Source organism: Falco peregrinus, chromosome 17 (genome assembly GCF_023634155.1).
Source record: "Falco peregrinus isolate bFalPer1 chromosome 17, bFalPer1.pri, whole genome shotgun sequence".
Classification (NCBI taxonomy): domain Eukaryota; kingdom Metazoa; phylum Chordata; class Aves; order Falconiformes; family Falconidae; genus Falco; species Falco peregrinus.
Window position 1 is genome coordinate 3114970 of NC_073737.1, and position 12135 is coordinate 3127104.

The following is a 12135-nucleotide window of genomic DNA, read 5'->3' on the forward strand; positions in this document are numbered from 1 at the left end:
TTTCCTTGGAAAAGGGATAATTACAGCTTCCAGTCCACATCACAATGTGACTAGCCTGGCAGGTGGGCATGTAGCAGTTGGTTCTTCATATGCCAGCAATCTCTTTGACTTGGCAGGAAACCTTACCTGTCTTAATTCTGCATAAATGCTGACACATGATGGCATTTCCCATGGAGCACAATTTGTGCCTGGCTAGCTGGAGCCAGGATTTGGATGCCGGTGATGAAAATAAACTGCTTGATCAGCGACTGAGTAATGCAATTCTACGGGCCACCAAAGCTCCACCTTTCATTGGTTTATACAGAACAGGGATAGTCTCCAGAACTCATTTATCTGCCTGTCAGACTTTATTCAGGTCAGGTAAGTCAATTAAGAAGAAAGCTTAAGGCAAAGAATAATAATCAGCCGTAATCTGTGAGCTTGATAGATATACATACCATTTTGTAAAAAACAACCTTTAAGCAAGAACAAAGGAGATGTCATCTTAGAATTAAGTTACCTGACTAATTGTTTTTCCTTTCAGCAGGAAAACTGGGGGGATGGTATTTCAGGGCAGGAAAACCAGCAATGTGATTATTACAAGAAGTGGAGCTGGTGTGCATTGGCTGCCTTGTGCAGTCCACAGTTTGATCTGTGTTTGTGCTCCTTTGGTCACTTTGCCTCTTACGTATTGTGTCGTTTCTTTTCTCTTCTGGCTTGCATGCTGTTCAGGATCCTAGGTTTGGACCTGGTTGTACGAGATGACAATGGGAATATCTTGGACCCAGATGAAACCAGTACAATCTCTCTCTTCAAGTCCCATGAAACTGCATCCAAAAGGATTGATGAAAGGATCCAGGAAGAGAAGGTACCTCTTGTTGGCTTTGTCCTCTTCAAGTAACTAGTACCCACTGTGTTTTTACATTCCTCTTAAGGATATTTTGCTGCTTTGGCAGGAGAACTAAGTTCTTCTGCGTTTGTTTTTAATGGAAGTACTTTCCTTTTTTGCAGTCCCTGCAGCAGAATTTGGACCTCCGAGGGCAGCCAGTATTCAACACAACACATACATATAGCCTGTATGTAAACTTCAAGAATTTTGTCTGCAATATTGGAGAAGATGCAGAACTGTTAATGAGCCTCTATGATCCTGATCTCTCCAAATTCATCAGGTAGAGGGGTTTTTGTAGGTACATAAGCAACTTAGTCATCACGGTGGTCATTCTTCAGAAGCCAATAGAAGTTAGAAAGGAAGATGGAGCAGATCAGTTTTTCAGTGCTGTTGGTTGCTATCTCAGTGGTGATTCAGAAGGGGGCCACTGAATTTCAGATGAGATAGGAAGTCAAGGTTCTGAGACCATGTACTCACCTTCTTAAAGGTGAAGAATTTCTGTGATGTTAGTCAAAATCCCAGATTGTCTTTTTATGTTCTTAATTTTCCCTACTGTTGTCACTAGACTTGATGCATTTGATTAATTGCTTCCTGTTAAAAAATGTATATGCATGACGTTTGCTGTCAAGTCAGCGCAAGTTCACATCTAAGAGTTGGACGTCTTGTACCAGGAGGGGAAGATATGAAGAACTTTATCAAGGAAGTATGTATGTGTCAGGCACACTCTGTCTCCATCGTCGAAGTTATCAGGTGTGGACATCAGTTATACAGGGAAGTAACTGAGAGTACTCATTCACATCATGCCTGCCTTCTGCCTTTACTGAAATGAGTCACTTTAGAATCACTTTGGGATAGAAAATTTTGGCAGAATTCTTCAAATATTCCTAAAAGATCAAAATGCCTTTGAGCTGTTGCCAGGTAATGGGAATGTCAGGCATTGGTATGTTTGTTTATTTATTTATTTATTTGCAGTGAAAATTACCTGGTTCGTTGGGGCAGTAATGGGATGCCTAAAGAAATTGAGAAACTAAATAACCTCCAAGCAGTGTTTACCGTAAGTTACTGTATTTACATCCTGGAAATTTCGTCCCCATGCTGCAGACTTCTGAGTTCTGGGTTCTCTCCCGTCTCCCCATGCAGCAGGGAGAGGTCACACGTGGCCTTTTGAAGTGTTTTTGTGGACACTTAAGATAATGTAGGCAGCCTCAGAGGAGTGCTGCTGAAAAGGTTGGGGCTTTTTGTATGTCACTCCAAAGCAGCAGTAAAGGTGTATTATTTTGCAGTAGTACTGTCAGTGAGTGTTGCTCACTTGTGCATTTCTGAAAATCCTATTAAGCACTTCTCTGTTGGAGCCTAACTGTACTGAAAATCTGGGCTCGAGATAGTTCTTGTTTGGTTTTCAGTTCGTTGCTTTGCTGATCCTTTTCTGTGTTGCAGTTTATTTGCAACAAGATGTTAATGGAAAATTTGCAAATGAATGAAATAATTTTCGACAAGTAGCAAAGGTGGTGCAAACTGCCAAGTCATCAGAATGTAGTACTTCGGCAATTAACATCATTTACTCTCCTTCCAGTATTATTGCTGGGGTGTCTTATCAAAGAGTAATGGGATATTTAGAAATTGCTGGTGTTTTTGTAGTTTTGTTGGGTTTGGGTTTTTTTTGTCCCCTGGGGCTCAAAGGGAACAGGTTTTACTTTTTTTTTTTTTGAAAACTATAGATTTCATTTTATACATGTGTACAATGTAACTGTCTCTGTTGTCTTCTTTTCTATTTATAAAGCAGATTGATATAACTTTATTTTAAATAATTTGTAGGATTTAAGCAGTTCTGACTTGATCAGACCAAAAATCAGCTTGGTATGTCAGATTGTGAGAGTGGGGCATATGGAGCTGAAAGATGGGAAGAAACATACCTGTGGACTCCGGAGGCCCTTTGGTGTGGCAGGTATGACAAATTCAAGGCAGAAAATGGCACAGCCTGGTGGCTGGGACAGTGGAGTAGGAATTGGGAAATATAAGCTGTGTGTCAGCAAAACCTACTAACCTCTTAGCATCAGCATCTCTGGCTTCAAAATGGAGATGTTGATGCTGAGCTGTATATAGTGCCCTTTGAGACCTTTTAGTGCAAGTTGTATATGAAGATGAAATACTGGTACAGTTCACTTATTGTTTTGTCCCCCCCCCTAAAAAGATAACGTGCTGCCATCAGTGCAGTAGACTTTTCAGATCTTAATCAAAGAGGGATTTGCTTCTTGGAGCTAATGGGATAAAGCTGGAGATTTTAAACAAGCCTTGGTGAATGAGACATCCCATTCCTGTTCAGTTTCTGTCATCCCTTATTAAAGAGACTTGCTTGAAATTTGTGGGGGAAAACAATTTCAAAATACATCAGCGTTGGAACTCTAAGTGTAATTTCTTTGCCTTGAAATGCCTGAGTCTCACCTGGGCTTTATCAGTGAGTATATTCACATTCACCACCATAGGCTGACTTTTACACATCAGTGAAAAGGTGCTTTTTAAAAAGTTGAGTGGTGCTCACTGTTGCTGTCATGAGTGGCATTGGCCCAAAATAAGCTATTGTTTTCATTCTGGTAGGGGAGAGCTCTCTCTGTATTCTTTAGCAGCTTGGCAAAACCGTGTGATGAACTTGTGTCATTGCAGTGATGGACATAACTGATATCATACATGGAAAGGTGGACGATGAGGAAAAGCAACATTTTATTCCATTTCAGCAGTAAGTACTGGACCTCAGAGTGCTGGACCTCATCACATATCTGGCTTATTTAAAGCAGTTGTCCTTCTCCAAAGGACAAATTTGTATGGGAGCCTGGCAGTGTACCAAGGTCTCTACAAATAGATTAGCTTATGGCAGCAGTCAGCTCTTTGAAGGAAAAGATTTTTGTCAGCCCTCTGAAGCCTTTGTTCCCCTGTGTTTACATGTCTGTATGATAGGCTAAATTGCCTGGGGAATTTTGGCAATGCAGCTGAAATTGCTAGGTGCCCGTATCATCTGAGGTGAGAGAGACCAGCACAGTGCAAAATAATGTCACAGGGTCTGGGGGATGTGACTTTCAGAACTGTTAGGGGCTTGAAGAGGCAAGATTGTGAGGAACTCCTGAGCACAGCGAACACGAGTCCTTGTCGCAGTTGTGCGGTACCCTCTGTACTGTCGGCCCCTTAACTTTCCAGACTGTCTTGTAAGGGTGAGCCAGAGGACAATAGGAAAGGGATTTCTCCCTCTTCCTAGGAAAGAAATTCAAATCCCAGTGTGTTTTGCGTTTCTGTATTGGTAGTTAGACTGGTGTGTTCTGCCTGCGCTCTGGTTGCTCACTGTCTTGGCATATTACAGTAACTAAAATGAAGCTTCTCCGGGTAGATTCAGCCATGTGGTTACAGTCCTAAATATTGCGATCCATTTGGTGTAGCCGTATGTTATTACAAGGTATTTTCAGGGGAGATTGTGTGGGGTTTTGTGGTTTTGGTTGTTGGTTGGGTTTTTTTTTCCCTGCCCTGTCAAGCTAGGTCTGTCTTCTCCTTTGCAGAATAATGTTAGTCTTTTACCTTGAATTTTTTTTTCCCCATTTTTCTCCTGTTCTAATGGGGCTGACTTCAGATCCAAATCTGGATACCTCCTTAAGGATGGGGAGCCTGCAGAGACATCGTTCTGTGTATGCCTTGGCTCATTATTGATGGGTGTGGGTAACAGGAACAAAGTTGGGTTCAAGCTCCAAAGCTCAATAGGCATGTTTGTGACTAGGGATGGGTTCATCGCTTGTGTGATCTCACAGCAGTCATTCGTTATGTTAATTAATCACTAGCTAATCTACATAGTCTCTTAGGGACAGCTCTGAGGCACGCCTGAAGACAGGGCTCAGCTCATCTGATGGGATTGCAAGGCTGGGTGTGCTGGGCTGTTCCTGCGTGGTGGCCCGTAGCTGGACTTGCTCTCCCAGGTCTGCAGGGCAGGCAGCCCGTGCATGGGCAACAAGAACCAAGCAGAGCTGGCTGCGTTTGTGGTCTCCTGAAGGCTGTTACTTCATGTAGCCGTGGAGTCTTTAGGTCAGCATTAACTTTAACTTACCCTAAACCTGAGCTAGCACTATGATGTGTTTCCTAGCTTGAGAGTTTGAATGTATTTCAATTGGGTTTGTGCAGGTGAAGAGGAAAGAACCAAAAATTCCCATGCAATCCTTTTTAAAAAAAAAACACCACATTTCTTTGGAAAAGTCAGCTGTTGTTGGCCAGCCTTCTTGCAGAGAACGTGTTTGTTTGATGTTAGTCTGTCTGCTTCCTGGTTTGATTGTTGTTCTTTTCAGGATTGCCATGGAAACGTACATCAGACAGCGACAGCTAATCATGTCCCCACTGATAACTTCCCATGTGATCGGAGAAAATGAGCCCCTCACTTCTGTCTTCAACAAAGTCATCGCCGCGAAGGAAGTGAATCATAAAGGGCAAGGTACAGCAGCTGGGCGAAGCTAATGTCTCAAACTTGTGTGGGGAAGGGTTCCCCTTGCTTACAAAAGAAAGTAAATGTCTTGTGAAAGTCCAGAGATCAAGGCTTGGTGGAGTTTGCTACCTTCATGAGCCAAATGCATTGTATTTGTAAAGGTTGTCACCCGAGCACACGGGGAGCTAAAGAAGAGATAAAACCAGGAGCTGTTCTTCCTTGTGTGAAAAGAGCTTCTCGAGCTGATGACTTATTTGCTAGTAATGTAACTTTTTTAAGAGAAAAGTGTGTCTATGGACATAAAATATTTTTAAGTGAACATGGCTGATTGCACATTCTAAATGGCTTTGGGTTTAAACTGCATTATTCAGGATTCTTCTGCTCTTGCGTGAGTGTCTGGCCTTTATGCACATGCATGAGCAGATCAGCCTCAGAATGTTTCTATTTTACTTCAGAGAATCTACTTCCCAGTAAGGTCTTATTCAGTGTTAGGGGGATAGAGGACCGGACAAGTGAGAACCAGCTTGGGATATTTCAGGCATTCTTGCGTGGAGATCACATGAAGAAACAGTTTTGTGTTAAGCGTGGGATTAAATTTCATAGTTTTGTACTTTTTTTTAGTAAACAAGTGTTACCTTTCTTTTCTTAGGTCTTTGGGTCTCTCTGAAACTGCTTCCTGGCGATCTAGCACAGGTTCAAAAGGATTTTTCCCACCTTGTAGATAGATCAACTGCTGTGGCTCGCAAAATGGGATTCCCTGAGATAATCCTTCCAGGTAGGTCCCGTATGCCTCTACACTTCCACGGAGTGAAAGGGCCAGCTGGAATTCTAGAATATATGCTATGAACAGGTTTTTGTAACCTGTCTGAAAACTTGTTTTCATTTTTCTTGAAATTTACAGCCAATCTTTTATTTTTTGTTAAAAAGTGAAAACTTCTAAGCATCCTTTCTTATACTGAATAATTATAGTTTGTCTACTTTTTGGAAGAAGATTTCTGTTTAGTCAAAGAGACATTTTTGTTGTATATAGGTTTGACGCTGCTTTTTAATCCTTCAAAGTAGATTTAGCCCTATAGAGCTCATTACATTTTATAAATCTCTGTCTTTATGTAACTATTTTTTTAAAGGAGAACGGTACGTTTTAAAAGATTCTGTATAATTTGAGATCAAGATGAAATGGTGTGATGTTGGGTATCATTCATTAACTGGTATTGGTAAAAGCTAAAGAAGATACGGATAACATGGTACCCGTGGATGTTAAATGTTAACCTGTAAAACTAACTGTATGAGGAAAAAAATTCATTAAGCACTATGACTTCTAGGTGATGTTCGAAATGATATCTATGTCACCCTGATACAAGGGGAGTTTGACAAAGGGAAGAAGAAGACTCCCAAGAATGTGGAAGTCACCATGTCTGTACATGATGAAGATGGAAACCTCCAAGAGGTATGATGGCCTTTGCAGGAGGTCACAGGGCTGCTGGGTTTGCTAGATGGTGGCTTCAGTCCATAGGATTTTACTCATCAACTGTGGGATAATGAACAAGAGATAAGACAGGTGATTTCAGTGACCAAATTTGAACAGTTACTGATCTTTTTTTAAAAAAAATAAAAATTAGTAAGAGATGTGAGCGAATCTTTAAAGATTCTGTACAACTTTCCAAGAGGTTACATGTATTCAGTTCCCTTGAGTCTGAAACATAGCCTTTGACTAACTCTGACAGTTATATGCTCTGAAAATTTCTGACCCAATATACTACTTGCTGTCATTCTAGACCTTACCTTTTCTTCCCCGCCCCCCCCCCCCCCCCTTGTCTTTTTGTCCAAAGAAAGCTATCCATCCTGGTGCCGGTTACGAAGGTGTCTCCGAATATAAGTCTGTTGTTTATTATCAAGTCAAGCAACCTTGCTGGTATGAAACTGTAAAGGTAGGAGTGTGTAATTTACAGTCTTGCTTCCTTTTGTGTAATAAATGGAACTAATTTAAAATCAGTAGGTGCATCAGTAACAGAACATCCTGTAAATTGACTAGAGATGGAGGATTCTGGTGCTGCATTTTTCATTGTGTTATCACGTGCAGGTGTCCATTGCAATAGAAGAAGTCAGTCGTTGCCATTTAAGATTCACTTTCCGTCATCGGTCATCACAGGAGTGTAAGTATCAGAAAAGAAGATCTGCAGGAGTATGGTATTCTCCCTACTTTCCTTGAGATTTTTCTGGATATCCAGCAAAGGTGTAGGGCTTGCATGTGTACTTATTTCCAGTGCTGTGGATTTTCTTGCAAGCCAAGAGGAATAATGCAAACTTTTTACAGCCCTAATAAAATAAAAGGTTTGGTGCTGGTTTTGCTCTAAGACTGAAATTGGATAGAGAGCAACACAATAGCCCACTTGAAAGACAATTGCCAGTGCTTATTGCTGCTTTGGCTTCTTAGGGTATGGGGAGGGTTTTAATTTATTTCAAGGCCTTCAAAAAATTCAGTGCAAGGCCTGGTGGGCTTCTAATGGTCTTCCTATAGGAGGATTTCTAATTAGGTTAATGAAAGGCTAATGAGAACGTTATGACCAGAAGTTCCATTAAAAAAACTTCAGAGCCCTGAAACAAGATCGATAATGTGAGGCTAAGCCTTTTGAAAGGCTCTCACAAAAATTCTCTTGAGGTACCTGGGATATGCAGTGACATACTTCCACATCCATACCTCACAAGCTAATTTGCAAAATCCCAACCTAAATATCTATACTGTTATGTATGTCCATCTAGCAGCACAATTAACCACTGAAACAGTGTGGTGAAAGTTTCTTCAGAGAGGGTGTTTTTCTGTGTAGTTGCAGATACCTGCGAAGTGCCTTGAGAGAAGAGGGAAAGAAAGAGCTTTTTCTACTGTGGGTCACAAAGTCTGCTAGCTCCATTGCGTTGGCGTGTGATGCTATTAAAAAAAGAAGCAGCTGCATGTAGTTAGAGAGCTGCATTAGGAATAGTATGAGCATAAATAAGACAACTCCTAATGAAGATTTTTCTTTCTGTTTTCAGCTAGGGATAAGTCTGAGAGAGCTTTTGGTATGGGCTTTGTGAAGTTGATGAACGCCGATGGAACAACGCTGCAAGATGGCAAACACAATTTGATTGTTTACAAGGTAGCTTGGGCATTTGCAGTTTTCACTTTTGTTTAACTAATCAAAACAACTCTCTTGGCTGACTGTTTTCCTAGCAATGTAAACATCAACTTAGCAGAGATTTTCATGATTTTTTTTCTAGGATCATAGGACAGTAATCTTTTTCATTTTCTTCTTTTTTTTTAATTAATAAATCACCCTCAGCTCTGCTTTCACTGGTGGGTTTTCTGACTGCGAGGACACAAATCTGGTACATCCTTGTATGTACCCGTATAGAGCATTTATCCTCTAACATCATTCACCTAGACAGTGTGCAACAAACCAGCCTGGTGAACACCTGCTTTGGAGGATCAGTGTGTGGTGGGGAGAGAGTCCTGGTGCTTTTAATCACAGGAAGAGGCAAAAGTTCACGCGCTGCAGTAGAAAGCTACAAAGTGCTGGGGGGGATCTGTGGCTTGAATCACTCTGAAAAGAGCTTTGTTCATTAACAGTATGGGCAGCTTCTGTTGCTTAGAATTAGAAGCCCAAACAGACAACGTGAATAAACAGCTATATAGACATGAAAAGGTGTGTAAAGCCAGAGGAGGCTTTGTTGAACCGTACTGTGTTGAAGTGTGTCTGCAGATGAGAACTGCAAGAGGTCAGATGAGATGTGCTCGGTGTGAGATAATCCTTGTCTTCGCTGTGTTCAACCAACAGGGTGATAACAAGAAAATGGAAGATGCTAAATGCTATTTAACTCTTCCTTGCACCAAAACGGAGGTGGAGGAGAAGGAGACCCCCTCGGGGAAAAACCTGCACCATCTAGCCAACTTCACACCCACTAAGGATAGTACAAAAGACAGCTTCCAGATTGCCACTTTGATCTGCTCCACCAAACTGACACAGAACGGTAGGTCTTGCATTAGCAGCCTAGCTGTATCGTGCTGTATACTTGAAGTAAAGAGGGCACTTAATGCAATTTTTTTGGCATTGCAGCATGCGTGGGCATAGTGCTTTAGCTTTAATCTTGCTGTTTCATGTGCCAGTGGCTGCCCGGTCGCAGCATTGTCGGCATCATGTTGGCAGTACAAGCTGCAGAGATGTTTATGCAGCTTGTAGAAACCATATTGCATGAATGTTTTATCAGAACTACCAATGTTAAATTGAACAGGTTTGTCTGCGTGTATAGAAATGGCACCCGTCAGTCGAAGTGTATATGCATTTTCAGAATCAGAAATGTTATAAGGTTAATTATCTTCTTTCCTCTGCCTGTTAAGAATGTAGCAATTAGAAGTGAACTCTTCAGGATGCTGTTATGCATTAAATCTGCTTTGCATGCTGCCGGAGTGGTCAAAAACAAGAGTGATGTATGTACGTGAATGAATAGAGTACGGGCTGGTAAATGATGTGAGATTTCCAGTAGCTCTGGAAGGCTCTGGGTATAACGTACTCCGACTTTGGGTGAGAGGCATGTGAAAACGAGAGCAGCAGTGGCTCCCTCGAGGTGTACCTGTGTAGCTGATGGGGGATGGGCATGAGCTGTTCTGCTCACCGTTCGAGCTTGGCCAGTCAGCTTCAGTTACATGCCATCCTGATACATCCGCGTGCATGAGGACTGAATCTGACTTTCGTTATCCCGTCTGCTGTGCAGGCCAAGCACGTTTGCATCTCTCTTCCCTCCTGCACACAATCTCTGTTTCTGAGCGTGGCACTCTTTGTCAAGGTGGTTAAGTTTCACATATATCTTGACACGTGAAGGTCATATATTAATTCAGTTTTGGAACAGAGATGATATGTACATATGTCATTAACGTGGAAGATGTGTGTGAAACCTGCCAGCCTCCTTTGAAAGCCTCGGCTGTAGTTTGTAACTAACAGCTCTGCAGTGTACTGTCATTCATACAAGATACTTCAGTTTTAACTAAGAACTGTCTCCAAGCGGTTGCTTTAAGGTAAATACAAGCATTAGTAAGAAAAGTCACGCACTCTAATACAATTCCTAGTTTGAGATACCTTCTCTTTGAGTGAATGAGAAGCCTGCAAAATTGTCTACCAAATCAAATTACAGTAAGATTTCCATTCATAGCAGAACTTCGCTTCCTTGCCAACACAAAAGAACCATTTCAGGGCAATATTCCGTACATCAATGTGACTCTTCCTTGTAAGCTGATTCTGAAAATAACCTCTAGTACTTGTTCTGTGTTGTTCGTTAAATCAGCTGTGTTCTTGTAGTCTGTTTCTAATTGCTGCTGTTCTGTCCTTGCTAGTTGACCTGCTGGGTTTGTTGAACTGGCGTTCTAACTCCCAGAACATAGCTCACAACCTAAGGAAGCTAATGGAGGTGGAAGGAGGAGAAATTGTAAAGGTATGCGTGGAGATCTGAGCCTCATTTGCTAGGCAAACACTTAATGTCTGTGCTTGATGTTGACCTTGAAGCGTTGTAATTGTGTTGTACCCAAAAGGAGCTGAGAGAGCCCTTCTAGCTGCTGAGCAACAGAACAAAAGTTATACTTTGCCCCGAGAGCGCTCATTAGTGGAATTCACCAGAATTACAGAAGTTAAATGTTACCAGGATCAGGGAGAGAGTGGTGACTTTATTTTCCCCTGCATCCTTACAAAATAGAAGATACATTCAAAGCCTAGCTTAGTTTTCAGTAGTGGCTCTGGGCCTCCTTTGTGAATAGGGATTTGAATAGTGGATCTAGGAGCAGGGTGCAGAGGAGGCTCAGAGCGGTTGTAGTTGGAGTACCGTGGGAAGTGCCATAGAAAACAGTCCGCTGAAGGATTTAGGAGGTGAGACTTCCCTGTGGTTCCAAGGGTGGATCTTTTGGGATTACACAGGGTCGTGGTTTTGCTGAACAACTGAAGTAAATGCTGTGTCATTGAAAACTTCTTTATGTAAAACGTCATGCCTCAGTACAGTGTGGGTGGCTGATTTGGCCCAGGGCAAGCTTAAATGATATGGACAGAAGTAAGTGTATTCAGTAGGTCTCTTGCTATAGAAAAATAGGCAGTAGAACAGAAAAGAGGGGCCATTCGGGGCTGCTAAGCGATCCTCCTTGCTATAGTGAGGGGGAATAATGTGATGATCATGGCAAGCATGTGACTGAATAGAGGACTACGATCCCTTTTGAAATGTTTCTTTCATGAACAGCCAGCTGTGCTAGGCTGGAAGGGGAAAAATGATCCATAAGAGTAGGCTCTTGTGCAGGATTCCAAAAGTAGTCATCTTTCCCCACCCTATTACTATTTTTTATTCCCTCTAGTTTTTGCAAGACACCCTTGATGCGCTTTTCAACATAATGATGGAAATGTCAGAAAATGAAACCTATGACTTCCTTGTGTTTGATGCACTGGTGAGTGAGTCTTCTCTTGAGGATTTAGAATATGTGATTTTCAGCCACATTTTCAGTCTGTTCCTGGTGCTTCCTTTAGATGACTGATGGGCTCTGAGAAATAAATCATATTTAAACACTTCTTAAAGCATTTTCAGGAGCTAAAACTGAGATATGCATTGAGCTTTTTAGTAACCGCAGTGAAAACAGTAACAAATGTTTACATAATTTATAGTAATTTCTTCAGATAACATCTTGCGTTAATGCGACTTACAAAGAGAAGAGCTGTATTATCTATCTGAAGCACAAAATGAAATGATTTGTTCAGGGTCATGGTGATGGAGGATTTGTGGCTGTGGGAACATGGGAACAGAACCCATGCCCCCT

At 41.7% G+C, this 12135-nt stretch overlaps 1 protein-coding gene across 2 annotated transcripts in view; it reads left to right on the top strand.

The window, feature by feature from the left end:
- DOCK5 (dedicator of cytokinesis 5) overlaps window positions 1-12135 on the top strand; it is an 85746-nt gene that overhangs the window by 30626 nt on the left and 42985 nt on the right. For both annotated transcript variants that reach the window (XR_008750046.1, XM_055820206.1), the window contains exons 7-20: window positions 712-847; window positions 991-1148; window positions 1841-1922; window positions 2684-2813; window positions 3530-3602; window positions 5185-5327; window positions 5968-6093; window positions 6641-6765; window positions 7148-7246; window positions 7399-7471; window positions 8349-8452; window positions 9131-9323; window positions 10681-10778; window positions 11680-11769. Coding sequence is in view for 1 of the 2 variants with exons in the window: in XM_055820206.1 (XP_055676181.1) it covers window positions 712-847; window positions 991-1148; window positions 1841-1922; window positions 2684-2813; window positions 3530-3602; window positions 5185-5327; window positions 5968-6093; window positions 6641-6765; window positions 7148-7246; window positions 7399-7471; window positions 8349-8452; window positions 9131-9323; window positions 10681-10778; window positions 11680-11769 (1630 nt within the window). In the remaining variant the exon portion in view is untranslated. The remainder of the gene's footprint in view (window positions 1-711; window positions 848-990; window positions 1149-1840; window positions 1923-2683; window positions 2814-3529; window positions 3603-5184; window positions 5328-5967; window positions 6094-6640; window positions 6766-7147; window positions 7247-7398; window positions 7472-8348; window positions 8453-9130; window positions 9324-10680; window positions 10779-11679; window positions 11770-12135) is intronic.